The 20,416-nt window shown below is 41.1% G+C and overlaps 1 protein-coding gene across 9 annotated transcripts in view; it reads right to left on the reverse strand.

The window, feature by feature from the left end:
- casz1 (castor zinc finger 1) overlaps nt 1-20,416 on the reverse strand; it is a 165,194-nt gene that overhangs the window by 57,389 nt on the left and 87,389 nt on the right. For 4 of the 9 annotated variants that reach the window (XM_085781682.1, XM_085781674.1, XM_085781681.1 and 1 more), the window contains exon 1: nt 16,799-17,263. The exons of the other annotated variants lie outside the window; for them this stretch is intronic. In XM_085781682.1, coding sequence (XP_085637808.1) covers nt 16,799-16,847 — 49 coding nt within the window. In that variant the 5' untranslated portion in view covers nt 16,848-17,263. Of the gene's footprint in view, nt 1-16,798; nt 17,264-20,416 lie in introns of those variants that run through there. 9 annotated transcript variants of the gene reach the window in all.

Below are 20,416 nucleotides of genomic sequence, written 5' to 3' on the forward strand. Positions count from 1 at the left end.
AACTGGTATAATGCACTCACTGCTGCAGCACACTACCACAAAATATATCGACACTAAACCTACATAATCATCAGTGACACTCTCCTATTGCTTTTAATTTCCTACTCACATGCATGCGACTCAGCAGGCCTAGCGCAAAACCACACAACACAACAGCCTTTGATCTGCTGCGTTCAGATCATCTTACATCCGCTGCACTTTTAAAAAGATAGAGCTGCGAGGGGAAAAAAGGAACACCTTGAAAAGGAAAGAGGTATGGGGACGTCGTGGTACCGTGTGCTATGGTCTGGAAATACTTATAAAAGAATCCCCAGCAAGTGACTATAGGTTGTAGCAAGACAGGAAAAAAAAAAAAACAGGCCATCCCTTATGGGCCGCCAGACTGAATACAATGCAGGTCTGACCTGGCCCCTTCACTCTGTGTCTGCAATCACCGGTTTCCCTTGCCCTCTTTAACCAGTGCCCATTAACACTGTTAATTATCCAAATCCATCATTCTTGGGGTAAATGAAGACTGCCTCTTTAATTCAATTTAATAGGATCATTTTCCAACTCACGTTCACTTTAGCCCCAGCTGCCCGCCCACTAGTCCCCCACTGTGTCTACCCCCCCACTGTATCTTGACTCCCTTGGCTGTATCTTCTATGGTCTGGCTCGCTCCCATTGGAGGAATACGAAGGTGATGAGGGCTGAGGCTTGATGGCAGCGATGGGCCGACACACTGTTGATCTCCCAATGTCTTGTCTTGGCTCGGCTGGTGGCAAGCAGCAGTTCTGGGTTCCCAGTCTGCTGTGCGCACTGCCTGCCGCACACTCACACACTCACTCACACACACACACACACACACACACAGGCTCAAAGTACCAGCCATGCTCACTGGGGCTTAGCTAATCCTGTCACATCAGGCCACGTTGGCTGAGTTGAGGCCTTTAGCAGAAGCGGCACCCCCCCTCCACCCTCCTCCTCCCGCCTTGCCTCCAACCACTACCTCTACGCACCTCCACACTTCACCAGCACTCCTTCACTGACTCCTCTCACTCAGTCACACACTCACTCACTTATTCACTTTCTCTCAGTCTCTCTCACACACACACACACACACACACACACACACACACACACACACACCCCTTTGTTCATTTCACAAGGTCATGGGTGGCCGGCTACGGCACGCGAGTGGTGAAACGGGACAGCTGACGAATCTCTGTGTGTCCCGGTCGTGCTAGTAGTGCTTCTCTTATGGCAACTGCCCAACACAAGCAAATACCCTGATATGGAATAAATAAATACTTTTACTGAAACTTTTTTTTCCCAGGCTTTCAATACATATTGTAATGTGATCCTGTAAAAAAAAATAAAATTGTTTCGCAAGAAGTCATGTTAATCATTAGGGTTACTACAAGAGACATGGCATGCATGTCAGTAGCTGTGATTGCACGTCATCAAAAATGTGTTTATAAAATATACAGGTGTCATTTTGTCTCTTCCTGCCTGTAGTGTGTCATAGTGGTATCAGTATCAAAACACATTTTCCATGAAACACTGCCAGACTGTAGAAACAGGACACTCGTGCCCTTTAATAGGACTTTCTATCTATAAAATTACAGCTATATCAAGACTGACTTTGGCAGTGTTTTTTATTCCCTCTAAGATTTTCGTTACAGAAACTTTCCATGCTGATGCCAGTGAGTTTCTACATAAGTTCAAATTCAGGAAATGCTAAATACACAGAATAAAAAATGTTTTCTAAATAAATATTTTAAATATTTTGCAAATATATAATTAAATAAACAAAAACAGCCATAAGCCACAGCAGTACTTTCCCTCAGATGCTCTTAAGAATGTGTTAAAATATTGCCCCCCCCTTATCCCATTATGATCCCATTATTCAGTGTGAGGGTAAATTTGCCCCCATTTCCACAGTGCACCCCCTCCCATCCCCCCACGGCTAAACACACTCAAACTCACACATACACACGCACACCCAAACACACACAGCGTTCCCTTTAAATTTTTCCCAGACTTTCATTGTTTAGCCATTTGAGACAGACACTGGGAGAGTTTCAAATGATTTTAGCCATGATTTAATTTGGTTTGTTAAAGGGTGATGTCAGCACAATGGGAGACGAGCCTCTAAATCCACTACATTCACCCAAAATGCCCAGATGAGATAATCATTGGTGACGTCTACGAAAACACTTATTATATTTGCCCATCGCCTGGCTGAAGCTGTTAAAACTCATCAGCGTTATTCCCATTTTTTTTCTCTGGGAAAGAGAAAAAAAAAATTAGCTCAACTTATAGTGAAAACTGTCACCCCCTTTAAAGAGACAGTGCAACATTGTTGTGGCTGTGGATAGAGTTTATAAATGGAAAAAGACAGGGCAGAGGGATATCGGGTGTCTATTCAATACTCATTTTGTTTGCACCCAATACTAATTAAATAAGACACGCACAACTCTTTAATTGGTTTTACAGAGATCAACAGTTTCAAGGAAGCTGAACAAGTATAGTATCTACTGTAGTTATACATATACCTTCTTCATTAATGAGTACTAACAACAGGGTATTCTTACTGGCTAGAAACTGTGAATGAGAACTGCTTGTTTCTTAACTTGTCCACACAATTTGAAAGGGCTTGGGGCTTGACAAGGCAGCAGAAGAGATAAGAAATGGATCAACCTGAGCCTTTCTCATAGCTTAATTTATTTTAAATCCAAGCCCTATTTACACACCGCACACCGGCAGGCCTTGTCAGCTCCAACTAACATTGAGATATTTAAAACCATTAATGCTGTACAGCGGCAGCCTGAGCGTGTATGACACAAGCTGTCGCTGTGTGAAACAAAGCCAGATCTCTAACTGCCACAGCTTCCACTTTTAAAACACAGCAAGGCAAAATAAAAGAAGAGAGGGAAAGAAATACAAACGGTAAGCATGTAGTCAGTTAGTACGATATGGCAAATCACAACTGCTGGACCTTTCAACACGTCTGCTAAAAAAAAAAATAAAAAAAAAAAACTGCAATGAGCGATAAAAGAAGAAGGAAAAAAAGAGTCTATATTCCTCATCTAGTGAATGCACAGGGCCAGACTCAGTGTATCTTTAGTGCAGGGGCTAGCCCCACAGAGGCAGGGGTCAGGATATGAAACACACAGGCTATGCGCCTCCCGACAGGATATCCTCATGGATCAGCAGCAGTAGCCATGTTGACCCGCCCCATTATTAAAGAGGCTAATCTGTTCAACATGTCAATGTTAGCACTTTTAGCTGCGATTAATAAAAGAAGACCCCAAGAGTGCTGTGTGTGCTTTTTCAGTGCCCCAGGTTGTTTTCATTTGGTTTGTATTTTTAGTGGTTTTTGCTGTTTGGTAATTCAACAGTCCTCTTTTCTCCTATTAGCATAAACAGTGTAAATTATTAACTTTGTTAAAAGAATTATAATCGGCCCTGAATCCTATGCTCTGTAGTAGCTTTGTGTGTTTTTCCCTTTCTGCCACTGGCAAAGACTCACTATGGCATTGCAGATATCATTAAAGCAAAATGTAACTTTATATTTTATAGATACCACACAATAAGCATGTGATGCCTGACTCTATGGCCATTTATGTGATGCTTAAAATGTATGGCCCAGTGGCTTTCACAGACTGGTAGTAATAGAACTGCTCTCTAACAGACTTGCTTTCTAAGTGCCTGGTGCTGTGTCTTAATTTGTAATCTAGTCAAACCAATTGTCCGCTAGCTAAAAAGGTCACAGAGACAATAGACTACACAGCCTCCCGCAATGTAGAGAAAGCCCAGGGTGTCTTTTGTAGCTTTTTAACCAAAGATGTAATTAAGACACCTTCATCTTCAGGGGTGAGAAGGGCACCAACAAGAGTCTGCTGGAAACACAGGAGAAATTTCACATAGCTGGGAGCAGAAGTGAGACATGCAGTAAGACAGAGCCTTTGGTTGGAGGTGAAGAGCACCTGTCTCTGCAGTAAAATGCCATCGCCGAGGACATTTGCTAAGTTTACCTGCTCGTGCAGTCGGTGTGTGATTTTATACATTGTGACCGACGACTGTGGCGAAGAAAGCTTGTTGGGGAAAACTGAGTGATGCAAAGCAACACAGGAGAGGCAGAGGGGGGGACTTAAAGGACGTGATTTATCTGGGCTTGATTGCGTGTTAATCGAGGTTACGTGTATTAAGTGGAATCTAATTGGAACAGACACTGGCAGTCTGACAGATCGACATGATGCAGATGGATTGAGGGGGAGAGAAAGGGGGAGTGAGGGAGACAGGGAAAGGAAGAGGATATGAGAGAGAGAGAGAGAGAGAGAGAGAGGGAGAGAGAGAGAAGGGTAATGTAGTCAAGAAGAGGCAGAGCAGAGACAGAAAAACACACCATTTTGCAACTATAAATGGGCAGACGGAAAGAGTTTTGTGACACCACACGTTGAAAGAAAACCACCCGAGCCTTTAAAGCATTTGAACCAGCAGAAAGAAAAAGGAGACAGTGTCGTTAGGCTCGTCTCACGTGCGTCTCATGATTGGCGGCTGATGAGACATGTAACCCTTCTAGAGGAGGACACACACGGGTGAGATTGTGAGTGACAGGGCACAGCACTGGAGTTTGCCCTCCCCCTCCAGTTGCCACAAACATTCATTTCAGCTTTATTGGAAATGAGAGAGTAAAAAAAAAACGTCCCTACAAAAAGAAAAAAGAAAAAAAACACGAGGTAAAGAGGGCGAGTGACAGCTGCCGGAAAATTTCTCACCTCGACGAAGGGACGAGCAACTGTTCCTCCATTCCCTGTGACTCTCTGCTTCTCCTGACAGGCGACAACTGTTTCGAAGGCCCTCTCTGCTCCCCAAATCTGAGGTATTTAGTGAGCTGAATGACCCTTTCAAATGTTACCAGAGTAATAGACCATAAAAGATGACCACCTGTTAAGGGCAAGCAACTGCTTACTCATATCCCACAGACTCTGTGGTCAAATAGGATAATACATTTAACATAATTATAGTGAAAGAGGACCAGAAAACAGAAATTAAGATTGTTAGTTTAAAATATGGTGTTACATGGATATAATTTCTATTGTCGCGTTGCTCTGAATTGGTCAGTGTGACTATAATTGGTAACGGGGGATACAAAGTGTGAGTGACAAGAACGGCCTCAAAGCAGCGCATAGCCCAGGAGCAAAAATGACTGTCACTGTGCCATTATCTAAATCTGGGTTAAAAATACAGTAGTTCCCAATGAAAGGGTCACTTCTGTTGAGAGCTGACCCAAATGAGGGGTGGCAATAGCAAATGAATGTTCAAAGGTAAAAAAAAAAAAAAATGTAATAAAATGTGCACCCTGAGCTGCGGAAGGAGGGAGATGGAGACAGAAAAAGAAAATATAGAAAAAGAGAGGAACGATGGGCATAGTATAGGGGTGATTTGCAGCACTTGAAACTTCACTCATCAACACAAAATGCCCAAATTGTTCCCGACATGATCCCGTCATAGCACAGAGACAGAGGAGTTGCTTCGGTCATCCGTTGATTTGATCCATTATGACTGTTACACTAATGGCATTAATAAGGGCAAAATTGCTATTTTGAAACACAGAATTTTTGTCCTCTTCATTTGGCTAACCTTATCGCCTTCCTCCTCTTCCTACATGAAAGCCCACTGCCTCTGTGAGTGTGTGTGTGTATTTGTGTGTGTGTGTGTGTGTATTTTTGTGTGTATGTGTATTTTTGTGTGCCCCCACCATGTAATAGCTATAAGGTCATCTCTATTTGCCAGGCTTGGTGTACAATGTCGTCCGATTGCAACGTTTTGCATGGTTTAAAAACAACAGCATGAGCTTTGAAACTTGACTCCTTGCTATTTTCGATAGATTGACTACAATGCTGTATTCACCAGCTGGCTCCACTAAAATACACCCAACTTCATTTGAAAGTGTCATAATACCTACTGTATAGAGACAAATCTAATGCATATCCAATCACTACTAAAAACTTAAAGGAGACCTGCTTTAAAGATATCAAAACATGTTGTAAATTACAACAATGCGTCCTTGAACCTGTTACTTTTACACAAAACTTACTGTACCGTGTTAGCTCAGTGGATGTGTCTGTACATTTGTGCTGAATGTGAGTATATATGTGTGTATGTTCAGCCCTCATCAGCCTCTAACATTGAGAGGAATGACACTCTGTGATCAAGGACATGAATTGCTCATTGATTTTTAGTGGCCAGCTTAACTATCCATTCCAATTGATTTTTAGCTTTGCTGGGTGTGCGAGTTATGGCAGTTTTAATGTATCATCTGTATGTGTACTCATCACCCACTGCAAGAGGATTTACAATAGTCTGTGGAAAATGCATAACAACACCGTGTAAATGTGAGACTTTATTTCTTTCTCTTCTTTTTCTATTATGTCATTGAGAAGCAGAAGCCATAAAGCCTCTTACAGTACATTCTATACAAGTGAACAAAAAAACACGTTAGGCTAGTGTAAAAACACATCTTTTTTACGGTTGCTGCTCCCGAACTTGGTAAATAATCTACATCTAAAACATTGTTTTTTTTCATCTTGCTTTATTCATTAAAAATGAAACCAAAGCATGTGAATGAACTTTAATCCCCTTCAATAGTAGCCAGTGTTGTTTAGAGCATGCATTTCAGCTTGCAGGATCATGCAGCCACACTAACCAGAAAAGAGTAGAAATTTCAAAAGGGCTCAGGCCCCCATGCAACACAATGAGACATACCATTGCTTTGCCACAAACCAGCAGCACCCAAAAAAACAAAACAAAACAAAAAACAGATAAGTTCAAGTCTCTTGTAAGACCTTTTAGTTTTACAAAAGAGTCTGAACAGTCACCTTTTCATTTTAGGAGGATGTTGCCATAGTAACTTCTATTACCAATCAATTAACAATTAATATAAACTATGAATAATCAATGGTTTGATGATGTAAGAGACAAAGTCAGAGCAATGTGATCCAAAAGGCGGTCTAAAGTCATCTGTCAGGTAGAAAGTCATTAAAATAGGGGCTCGTTTTCCTGTGCCAAGCTTAGGTTTCACTGAGGCAGGGATACATTTCTATTCTTCAGCAAAAGCCTTCGCTCTCATATGATATCATCTCCTTTAGAACATTACTCTCAATGGCTCGTCTTTTTTTGTCTTTTGTATTTTCTTCCAATTCCAATTGCCCTTTTTTTCTCCAAATGGTTTGGGTGAAGCAGTCCTCTGTGTGAGGTAACTGCCTTTTGTTCAGTGAAAAGGGCTGCATAAAGCACACTTTACTCCATCCTTTAAAAAAACAAGTCTGCTTAATTAATGTTTTACAAGTGCTGCTGTATTCTTAGTCAAAAAAAAGCCTCTATCAAAGCCGGCAGGTTCAGATTACGTACGCTAATTGAAATTCTGAATTTCTAAGCCAACTTCTTTTTTTCCCTGCTCCCACTCTTTCTCCCAGCACACACAATAAAGCCTATCGTTTTGTAGTCCACAAATGACATCAAATCATCTAAGTAATATGGGCTTTTCTTTTTTTTTCCTGTATTCTCATGTTCTGCTAGTGGGTTCATGAGACAGCTTAATAAAGCAGTAAATGCTCGGGGAAGCCTGAGAGCCTACTGTGTATGTGTGTGTGTGTGTGTGTGTGTGTGTGTGCATGATTGTGTGAGTGTGTGAGTGTGCATGCAGGCACGTCTGTGCCTACGTGCACGCGCATGCTCTCGTGTTTTACCTCCACCGGGGACCTCAAAGCAGAAGGCAAAGCCTGGTTCCACACTCAAACAGATTTTCCCAAAGAATAAAGCAAGAATAAAGCCAGTGAACAAAAGAGAATGACTAATACGCAAACCAAAGCCAAAACTAAGACACTTATCTCACAGGTTGACATTGGTAGAGCCCATATTAAAGCAGTCTGAGCTAAATGAATACAGCATAATTTACAGGTTATACGTACATTAGGTGCTGGTGGAAGGCAGGCTGTGTGAACAGCTGCAGGTGTTTGAGGCCGAGTCACCAAACAACACAATAGAGGAAACATAGGTTTCTATGCACTGGTGACCAGGATCTGAGATGTAGTTGGAGATTGGATCAACTAGGATACGAAACAAAATCTTTTTTTTTTTTTTTACCTCAGCTCATACTGCATATACACGCACTTTTTTATAGGGAAGTGTTTCAACCTTTCTTACCGTCATGTTTATCTCGCTAGGTAACTGTAACAGGCAATTACATAAATTATAGAGTTTCAAAAAATGTCATCCTTGATAACCTTTGTTCTGAGTTAATCATTGCAGGGAAAGAAAACTGCTTCTCTTCTCCTCTCATTTATATTTACCCAAACTCCATCCGTTCAACGGGGTATTATTTTATTGGCTTGTTTTGCAAGCATTATAACTTTGCATTCTTCTCCCAAGGTCAGTTGTTAGTGTGCCACGAGGAGTATTTACACATGGGGCTTTTCAGGTCAGTTCCATTGTATTTACATCAAATAATTTTTGATAAGGGATGTAAAAGACCTATAAACCCAACATCATAAACGGGAGAGGTGTAGCTGAAATAAGGACAAAAGATCAACGGCTGAATTTTTTCTTATCTTTGACACGTTGATATTTTTGAGTCAACTCTCTTCACTCCCTCCCACTCAACCCCTCCAACCCCCACCTTTCTCTCACTCTCTCGACAGAGCACAGTAGAAGCGTGGACTTGTTAGATTTAGTCCAATGGCTTCCCAGTGCGACCAGCAAGCGAGCTCTTGTTTCATAGAGAAGTACCTCCCCTGTTATCTCCCTAGCACTATAATCACTTAACAAAGACTTGGGCATTTGCACAAATTAAAACATCAATAATGCATAAGTGCTTTTCAGTTTTGAGCTATAGTGTCCCTGTATTGGGATGAAATACCCCCTCTACCAGTGGAAGAACTCCAGCTCGCCATCTTCTGTCCCATAAACGACTGAAGGAAGCCGCAGCCCTGCTTTGAGCAGCTGCCCCCTTTTGCTTTAAAGCTGAGGCTAAAGCTGTGGTGAACGTTTGGGATCTGCTTTGGTAACGGGACAAAATGGCTGGGCTGAGTGGGATGCGGAAGTTGTTTTAAAGCAAGAGGCGGTAAGTGGTGGTGGTGCATCAATGCAAACAGGCAACACCCTTGAGTGGCGCAGCGTGGCATCCTTCCATAAACAACACCACCGCCGTGTCTCCGACATTTATGATTTGTGGTCAGAATGGCAACACAGGCCTGATTCTAATCTGCAAGTCTGCATGTTTGCCCTGTCGTTACATGGCTAAATCTGCCCGACCTACTCTCTTATTTTCCCAGATGAAAACACCAGACGTTTCATATGGTTGTCAGTTGTGCTTTGCCTAAAACAAGTCATATGAGAATATTACACTTGGACAAGGAAGGGAAGGGCGGGGGTATCATGGGAATGAAACTTGGTGACACTTTGAAACCAGGATGCTGTTCGGGCTACCGCTAAAAGAAAGAAAAAAAAAAAAAACTCCTTCATATTTATTACTGCAGTTGTGAATATGAACTGTTTTGCGCTGACTCTGGAGGAGTTAAGTATTATTATTGGACTTGTAAATCCATGACCAGTACCGTTCCAACACCAATAGAGGACGAGCCATCCTATACAGATGGCCTCAAGGACAATTAGCAGTAATGATTGGTTGCCACATAAATGAGGGAAATTCTATTTGCTACTGCACTTGCTGATGATCACAGACCAAATGCCTCTGACAATAATATGGATGGCTGCTTTAAACTGTATACACTATGGGAAAAGAGCGTTTCTATACTAACTTCCTCTCTATCTTATTTAAGGAATAGAAAATAAAGAATGGTGGAACTTTGAGTCTCGTACACACAACACATTATCATGAAGAATAAAGAGATGAGACAAATAGCATAGTGATCTAAAATATTATCTCTTCAATCATATCCTTTTCCCCAGATATCTTCATTTTCCCCCTCCCTTCTCTGTCAGTTAGTCTGGCAAACAATCCCCTTGTTAGCAAACTGTTAAGACAGCCGCTTGGTACACAAATTGCGCTCGACCAAGCGAATTTGTTTTGCAAGGGTGACCTGTTTAATCATCTCATTTTCTTTGGCGGACATTTATTCATCTGGTTTCCACGGTTACAGAGAACATTAAGGGGCTACAGTAATAAGGCTGGAGAGTCAAACAGGTAATAAAAAAATTAACGCCATTTTCCAGCAGCCGAGGACAGTGGGTGAAATGAATCAAGGGAGAGGAGAGAGAAGCAGCGGGGGGAGCGGGAAGGCGGGGTGAGGAAGGGGGGGGGGGCTCCAATATTGTCCAAACAATAAGCCTTAGCAGTTATTTTACTCTGTAGATCAGGTGGTGCTGTTATGGACATGACACTTTGGGCACAGAGCAGGAGAGATAAAGGTTTTAAAGTGGCCCTGCTCCTTTTTTATTGTCATTTAGCGATTACATATCAGAACAATTAAAAGTTAGCCAGAGATATCTATTAACTTTGCTCTTTTTTTATTTCTCCTGTGCTTCGGAAGGAAAATCATTTGCACTCATGGCAACGCAACGTGTCAATAACATGCAAGGGACAACATGACATTTAGATGCACTGGTGAGAAATGTTTCGTAGTCCTCCCAAGTTGAATCATGTTTTCTAATATTGTCCTCTGAACAACTGAGCAACAGCAGCAGAAACAGGGAAATAACCTTGGAGAATATGGAGTTTATCTCTTGCACTATTAGAAACGGTGACCCACAGAGTCCAACTTCCTGCCAAATATAGAAAATACCGGCACAATAGGGGGAACAGGTGCTGAGGGCCCACAGAAAGTGACGAAGCCGAAGAGCTGGGTTGCTGCTCAATGCCAAATAAGGCAGTGAGACACGTTGCACCAAGGCACAAAACAACCTACTGTAATGCGATTTTCTAGGTCTGATGACTGTCACCGATTCCCCCCACAAACTGTCTCGCCTGCGCTTAGTCTGTATTCAGGGCTGTTTTCCACTTTAATACTAACCGAACAAGAAAAAACAGGCAACAAATTTTATGCATTACTCATTTCTCCACTCCTTCCAAAAGTATTTCTAATTGACAGCAGAGCTTTGGCACTCCTAAAAATATGCACAAATGTTCTCAACCTAACCCTTCATCATTTAAATCGTCTGGTTTAACCTGTATTTGGGTATTTTACGACTTTGCCAACACCTGTCCCCCACCCTTGTAAAAAAACAAACCCAATTGAATTCTTTTCTTTGTTTGCTGTCGTCCCACTTGTATATACATTGTTCCGGAGGTGGCTCCGGAGTGACTGAGGTCGGAGAGGGAAGCACAACTGATGGCAGACAACGTGTCTCATGAGAGGGAGGGAAAGAGATGTCAGCCGACCCAGCCTCACACACAAACACACACACACACACACACACACAAGAAGGATACACGCTCCTAACATCAAACGCACACACACACACACACACCGCTCGCGTGTCGTAAGAAGCGCTCTCCCATCCTCACCCCTGACTGAGGCAGGAGCCTGGAGAAACAAACTCTCGTCATACACGCAGGGTGAAATCCCCAAAAGAAGCAGTAGAATGGACACAAGAGAGAGAAGAAAAAGGCTAAGCTGTGGCTATGGGACTGCCAACTGTTCTGCTAACAGCTTCTTAACAGGTGTGGGCTCTGGAACCATGTAATCCTATCAAGTTACCAAGTTAAAAAAAAAAAAAAAAGAATCCGGCAAACTGCAAACTCCTGGGCTCTTGCCCTCTCTCCCCCTCTCTCCCTTCTCTTCTCTATCTTTCTCCCTCTTTTTCTGTCTCTGTTGGCAGTGACAGAAATGAACAGCTGGGCTTCAGATTTATCATGTACAGACAGTAATTATTGCTGGTGCTGCCTGCTACTGACCCAAGTGAATAGAAAGTCACAGAAAAAACACACGCCAGAAGGGCAGAAGGGGGATCTGAAGTTGAGGGGTGTCTGGTTGTAGGCGGTGCGGAAGGTGTGTGTGTGTGTGTGTGTTGTGTATGTGTGTGTGTGTGTGACACAGAAGAGAGAGGAGGGCAGTGTTTAAACGTCACTACGTTCCTGTTTGCAGTCAATTACGGTACGAGGACAGGGGTATTGGCTCTGTAACTCGGCAGAGCAAACATTTCCTGGCTCACAGTGAAGGTGACAGAAAAAAAGAGGTTCCCTGTTTGTTTGTTTGTGCATGTGTGTGTGCGTATGTGTGTTTTCATTCCTCATATCAAGAATAAAACCAGACACAGTAAAGCAAGCACTGAATTCCTGTCAAAGAAAAGGTGACGGAGAAGTGAAACTGAGAGATGTGCTCAACACTATAAAAGTGGTAAAGACAGAAGACAGATTTGTTTCAACACCTACTCTTCTCATGTTTTACTTTTTTTTCCCTTTCATGTATGATTAACTTAAGTCACTAACATTTATTGATTAATAAAAAAAAAAAACAAGGAAAACAACTGATGGTGGCCCACACAGAGTGTTTCCTTCTTTATCTCAACCCAGTCTGACCCCTACCTGCTGTATTTGTTCCAGCGATAAGAGGGTCAGGAGATAAACTATCAATTTATTACCCATGTCAATCACTGTCCTTGGCATTAGATAGTTAACCCTGCATCTGCTGCTTCCCTTTATACATATGCAGTTGTATGAAAGTCGTGGTCTGTCACATTCCATATCCACTATCCTAACTACGGGCTGGTTCACACCTTAAAGACCCCCTGCCACATTTAAAAGGATTAGTCACCACATTTTGTGCCGGCTTAATCTCTCTTTCAGCTGGCCTAATAAGTGCGCTTCGATAAGCAAAGCATGCAAATTCATTCATGGCCAGTGGAGACCATGCTTTCAGACAAACGCGCCAAAGTTTTCCACTCTGCTAATTACCTCTTCATTTTCCCCTTTTCCTCTCTTATATGGCATATCAGCGACTAGAGCTTATTCTTCTCCCTTACTTTGCATGAAATTATAATTTCATATATGAGATTAGGAAACAGAGCCAGAAAAAAAAAGTTGCTGGAAGCTTCTCCTTTGACTCTGTACACGAGACTGCATGACACAACATATTCAGCTGCGAGACTGAAAGCAGGATTTCTTTACAGTCTGGTTATGCTATAGGACGAGTATGAAAAAAAAAAACACATATAGAAAAAATTACTTTTTTTCCCCCGAAAATATAATAAATGATAAAAGTTTTTTTTTTAATATTACTGATCATTTAAAAATCATTGCCTTACGCTTTAAGATACTATAATTACAAGGGATATTTTACCAATTCCATTTCCTTTCATTTTTAGCACACCAGTTTAACAAACATGTATTATTTGTGATAATAAAACTTGCCCTATTATATTTTAGATAATAAAGGCAATGAAGACCCAAGGTGCAACCTGTTTATCATTCTGGAATATTTCTTCACCGAGTATTAATTAGGCCATTACTCCAGATTGGTGACGGGGAGCTTTGAGGTTTTAATTAGGTGCTGGCCACTGCATGAGTGCACAGGAGTGAAGAAAGGGGGTGGTGATGCCACTTGCCTCGCTCCTGGCCCATATCAAGTAGCCCTGAACACTTTGACTACTGCGGCAAGATGCATGGCAGCCCACATGCATCTGGAGTTTATTTGATTGTTTGATCTCTGATGTTTCCTCTTTCTGCCAGTAAAAAAAAAAGGGCAGTTGGTGTGATTTGGGTATTAAAAGACGGGGGTTAAGGTAATTATGGTGTTGGGTGGCTTGTGTCTGATGACTGATGACTGGGCACATGCTCAATCAGGACTCAGCTGTCCCTCGCTTTCTGTCTACCCCCCTGAACACACACACACACTCACACACACACACACACACACACACACACACACACACACACACACACACACACACTCCCTCCCTCCCTCCCTTCCTCCCCTCGTCTGCTGTCTATGTTCCCCCTTCTCTCCCCCTGCCACTCTGCTAAAACCAGGCATAACACACACAGCCTCGCGTAACATCAATCAAATACAGAGAGCGGACCATAAAACTACACAAACATATACACTGCCATTAGCTACTGTATTTGACACTTTTTTTTAAAAATAAATTGTTTCGCTCTAATGTGTTGTGTAAAATAAGAAAACTGCATTTATAGATGGAACATGAATTAATTAAGGCAAGAAAAATAAAAAGAAAGATTGCACTCTTGAAATCCTGTTTTAAAATATGTATATGAAATATGAAATAAAATTTCTATATTTTGGACAATTAAAGCAAAGCAAAATAAAACATGAATAGAGTCATTTTTTTCCCCACACTTAATTCAAACTAAGTCAAGAAAAGATATGTAACTGTGTCCATTTATTCAAATGAATATGTAAGTGATAACAAAAATCAGACAATTTGGTGTCATTTGAACACTGTATTTAAAAAAGAAAATAAATCAAGAGAATATGAGTGTTTTCCCTCAGTTGACAAGGCGATACTAATCACCTCGTTGCTGAGAAGCACTCTTCCCTGACAAGGCTCCTTAGAATACAAGGATCCCCCAGGAGAAATCGGCATGAAAGAGGTTAAAGACAATGACTCGCTTTTTTTTTTTCCTCCAAATGTCTCCCTGTTAAATTTATTTCAAAACTCTGTTAATCTGCTGTACACAACATTCCCATTAGCATAGCCCAGCCCCCTAATAAAAATTCCGGCTAGTTTAATTAAAAAATGTAAATTTACTGTCATCCAAGGAGCAGCAGAAATAGGAGTGCAACAGCATATTTTATTGCTTAAGACATCAAATTGATTCAGGTTATTGCTAAATTGTGATAAAAGGTTATTGAGGGCCTTCAGACCTGGGCTTGTTTTTCTCCCCCATTTCATTCTGGTTTTGTGGAAGGCCGTAAAAGATGGAGAGGGCCACAAAGGGTTAATGAGACAACTCAGTGAGGGAGAAGGTAATCAACATTATGACTCATAAGAGGAGAGAAAAACATTTTCCAGGCTGACGAAAAGTTTCAAATTAGGGTGTGTCACGATAACAGTTGTACTTGTTTGTTGTTATTTCAAACCATAATACAAGACACCTTAAATAACTAGACGAGATGCCTGACCCCTCACGTGTGTCTTTCGCATGTGTTCATGAGATCCTGTAGGCACAGTGGTCTGTTATACAGTTTCTCAGAGTTGTATTTAATAGGAGACATTATCTTTTCATTTGATTTCTTTTTCATGTATGCTGCCATAAGTTAAAGAGCAGAAAAGCCTATGCAGTGTCAGGCTGCTCAACGGCGTTACACAGATTAGACAGCTAGAGAAAACAAATAGTTGTTAAGGGGATTCAAATAAGATGGACAGACTGCCAACTGCCAAATAAACGTGTTAGAAATAACAGCTTGTGACAAACTCTGCTCTTCTATGAAGTTTGAATTATATATTTTTTCTAAAATTATGAAATGACAATAATACGTTATAATTCAGTAATTAAACAGTTTTGAAAATTGTGTCTATAATTTTGAATATTTGTAAACAATATTAAATAAATAACAACCTTTTTAAAAAATATCCCTACAATGCTTATTCAATTTTGTACACATTAAAAGTTCAAATTGAAGCATTTCAAAAATGGGGCAAATAAGATTTGTCAAAGTGAAAGGGGAGCTGTGTCTCTCTCTCAAGTTAAAGTTTAGCTGTATTTATACATGGTACAAATGATGAAATATGCAGAGACTATTAATACATACACACGTGAAAAAATGAAGACACCACCGAGTGCATGCAAAACATAAAACACACGCGTACGTACAGAAGAGAAGAGTACACACAGAGCAGGAAGAACTAAAAGTGGCCGTAAGAATATGACTTATTTTAAGTAAAGTGGTGAAAGGAGGGGGGGCGACTCTCACAAGTGTGAGGTGTAATCCAGTTACAGCAGGACAAGTTTGTCCTCCCAAAAGTACGTTCACAATGACTATTGTTAACCTGACAGTAACAGGTCTAATGGCATTTAAAACAATGAGCCCCACAGGTGCATTTTAAGAAAAATGGTGATCCATCACAATATATTTTAGAATATTTTAAACAGGTTTAATTCTGTGTTAGAGTCCCAGTCAACATGAACCGTGTTTGATTTATCTGAATGTTTTTACATTTTTATGTAACATTCTGCAAGTACACCAATTAGGAGTACCTGGAAAGATGTTAGTACTGCTCCTGTTCCCTTTACATGTGTGACAACATAAGCAACACAACAGTTTGTTTGCTTTGTCCCCTTGGCAACAAACCCTTAGGCCATTCACTGTACCCTAATGACATTACCACTACCTCTGTGGGTAAAACCAGTACCTGTATCTCTACAATACCAAATGCTTGCTTTTTGAAAAACATGCAATTATACGAAGAGACTGAACATGCAGGAAAACACGGATGAAAAAAAAAAAAAACACGCAGATGAAGAGAGGGAAAAAAACTGACAGGGAGCTATGCTGGTCTCATGTCCTAGAAGAGAAATACACTGTGACAAGAGAAAATGAAACTGGCTTTGTGAACTTTCTTCACATGTGTACTGCGTGTAACACAGCGTCATGAGTCGAGTGCTAGAGAAATGGACAATCATAATTTGATATTGCAGTCACCTTTGGGCACTGTCAAAGAGCTATAAATAAGGGTGTCGCAACACTTGAGTATACATAAGCACTGGCACATAGTTTAATCATGAACAACTTCCCCTCTCTGTGTATTTAGTCAGAGATAAAGGCACACCTCAAACTGTCAGCTAATAAAACATATCTGACAAAGATAGAAAAAGAAGAAGAGTACTCACCATATTCAGGGAAGTCGAAGTTAAATCCTCTCAGACATGTAACTTTCATAATATTACTCAACTCTGTTAGAAAGTCATTCGAATGTTGGTTGGTGGAGGGGGAAATAAAGCGGAAAAGTAACTAGATAAAAAAAAGGCTTCCTTCAATCATGCACTAAACTCCTTGACATGTAATCTGTCAATAGTTTGTTGCTGAGATAATGCCGGCTGCCACGAGCGGATTTGATTGGCAGCTTAGGGTCTGGCCCCTCCTTCCTGTGGTTTGACGGGGGGTAGGTGAAAGAAAATGTAGCCTTCCCCTTCCCTGCTCTCTCTCTCTCTCTCGCTCTCTCTCCGCCTGTCGTGCGCTGCCTCTCTCCCTCCCTCTCTCTCTCTCTCACTCTCTGCTTCGCTCCCACACACACACACACATGCTCAGACCAAGCTGTTGGTGATGTTGTCTGAATAGGCTGATAGGAAATTATGGCAGAGGAACCGGAGCAGTTTTTTTCTCCCTCCCTCAGTGGGCTGGCCTTTTCCATCTTTGTGGTCTTCTAGCCTTTCAACTCTCTTGGGGTGGAGCCTCTACTGCCTCTATTCAAATGAGGGTAGCACAACACTTCGAAAAAAGGTTTTAGGGAGGAAAAGATTACATGTTTATTAAAATATATTACACTTTTATTGCACATGTGTTTAAGTCTTTTAGAGGAATTATTTGAGTCAAATTGAGTGTGAAAGCTGATTTTTAAATACTGACAGTTTATTACTCTTACTATTAAGTCCAATTACAGTAAGTGAAGGGATATGTTGACAATCATGTAAAAAAAGTCAACCAGCTATTAAGACATCATTGAATGCCGTATATATTCTAAACTACATAAAATGCTTGTCCTCAATCAAAAATATTTATTGGAATATTTAAGCTGGTCCAACTTTAGCTTGGAGCAAATACGTCTTTCACTTCTCTCACAAAACAGGGATCCTCTCTATTTCAGTGTCGTGTACTACACTTTCTTTTTCTCTCTCCCTCAGAGCACACTCTTTCTCCTTCCCTCCCTCTGATAAGCTATCAGTTTTCATTGTAATTTCGGGTGAAATGATAAACGAGAGCCGTTACCAGGTGACAATGAATACTTTATAAGACAAACCCCTTATTTGCCTGGCAGTTTCTTCCGCAGTGGCATGCAAAGCGCCTCCGGACCATTTGTACGTATTGTCCATATACTGTAAACATGATTCTCTGACAGGAATGTGGAATTTACAAAGTGACAAAAAATAACAAAAAGGTCTAAACTTTGAAAGGTCACTGGATATTCCTGTTTTCTACGGCAGTTTTATTTTGAATAAATGACGTGAGTAACTAACGTTTAATGGTTGTCGAAAAGAGGAAATGAACTTTATGGCTGTGAACCATAATGCAATCATACAGTACATAGTCCTGGCGTCAGTTCCTGAAGGCTGTCAACAAGGTCCAAAGTATGTACATAAAACAGGTTTTGGTGGATTTTGACATTATGACTCATCCTGGTTAATAATGAAAAAAAAAAACAGCTCTCCTCCTTCCTAGCCCACATAAAAGGAAAATGACTTTAAAAGAATTTCTATCAAAAAGGTTCCACCCTTAATCTAACATTGTACTGTAAACACTGTACTACTTCACTTTTTGTTAGCCATGATAAAAATTGAATAGTTTTTTCTGTACCTGACCTGACTTGGCAACCAGACTTTCTTTCTGTTGCAAATGTGCTGGATGAAAATCTGTTGTTCCACGTCAGCCCTGTTCATCATCAATCACATGTTGTGCACGCAAACATATTTTGTTATGAGGATTAATGAGACCTGGTAAGGCCTGGCACACATGTGAGACACCCATGAGGATCATTACTAACCAAACTTTAGGCGAAGACTCCAAATATCTATTATTACTACAATGCTGTGCAAAGATTATGAAATCAATAAAGTTATTAAAGTAATTTTTAACAGTTTTATAATATTATATAAGAGACACAACAACACAACAAGGTCACAGGTGACCACTGAATGAATATGATTTTAAAGTAGTGATACAGCATGAGACCAACCATGCAAAAATTCAGATTATTTGAAATGTATAAGTTATTAATGGAAACAACAGTGTGACCCTTTGTTCCATACTACAACATATTATATATTTAAAAGACAATAAAACTACTACAGTATCTCCAAACTTGATACTGTGGGACGGTTTAGTTTGCAGTGTGAATTTTATTCATGTAACAATGTCCACAGGAGGGAGGGTTTGCCGTCCATGCATTACAGCCCTCTGGCCCTGGAGCTGCCATCTTTGGGGGCGAAACCATTACTTTTCAAAAGGAGCTGTGGGGCTTTTCGTTTGATGTGGTCCGAGGGTATTGTATGGTGCATGCGGGAGAATGTTGAGGGCAAGGTGGAGTGTGTATGCGTGTGAGTGTGAGTGCACGCTGCTGTGCATGTGACATGGCAGGGGTACATCAGTCAAAGGGCCGCCGGGCCAGACGTTTGGCTGCCCCTGACAGTGCACTCCAGGAGGGGCTGGTCTGGTGCAGGGCCCACTCCGAGTCCTCCATTCCCCAGGACAAAAGCTCGGGCCCAGTTGAAAGATGTGAATTCAGTGGCTTTTGTGCCCAAAGCCCAGAGACATGCCGAGTGAGAAATCTGACCTTTGCTGAGAGTCAGATTGTGTTTTTGAACCCCTCTTGCTGTCTCTGGCAGTTCGGGGCAAAGAGTGACTGAGCGCATGGGAGGAGATGGAGTGGGTGATAGCTGGCGCGGGGTGGAGGTCTGTCCTAACTGGTGGAGTGTACAGGTGGGGGGGTTACGCAGGAGGAGCAGCATGGAGCGGTTCAGCTGCAGCTAACTTTAAACACAACAAATTAAAATAGTTTTTGTTTTCCAGCAGACAGTAGATCAAGTTTATTCTTGATATTCACTGTCATGTTGTTAAATTGGCAGGAAATTGAACGTGTAAACGCTTAATTCTGAAGCAGGGGCTTTTAAAGTAGGATTCAACAAGAGTTCACCCCAGTGTTATTCGAGGTTGTCTGTGATGTGGGATATTATTCCCTCTCACGTCTGTTTATATTGCATTATATATTTATTTTTAAGCAGAGTGGGAGCTGAATATTAAACTTACACACAAATATAGCCAGAACAATGGTGATGCCAGTACACCACTTCTGGATGATCATCATTTGCATCACTCTTGAGGATGATTCTTCATTAACACATTCGATTTTTTTATAATTATAGTATATCCGTATGTACAGCTACATACTGTACATGCACTATGAAAACCACACACCAAAATCTCACTGTATAGGCAATTAACATGGAGTTTGTATAAGGTGTACGGCATATTAGTATGTCAACATGCAATGTCTTTTATTTGTGCACTGTTTATGATATTACTTGAATTATGATATAGCATGTTGCTTGGCGGCAGTGTGCTGAGAGCAGAGATTTTGTAGATAGAGTAGGCCTATGTTTTTGAGTCATACATTTTTCTTGACACTGCTTTCATCCCCCGGCCGTAATCATCATATCTCCCCCATTGCTCTCCCGGATGCAGACATCCATAATGCAATCTTCCTAATTTTGATCCCTCGCAATCTGGTTTTTAAA

The sequence above is a fragment of the Trachurus japonicus genome, chromosome 7 (assembly GCF_045865225.1).
Source record: "Trachurus japonicus isolate A0001 chromosome 7, Traja_1.0".
Classification (NCBI taxonomy): domain Eukaryota; kingdom Metazoa; phylum Chordata; class Actinopteri; order Carangiformes; family Carangidae; genus Trachurus; species Trachurus japonicus.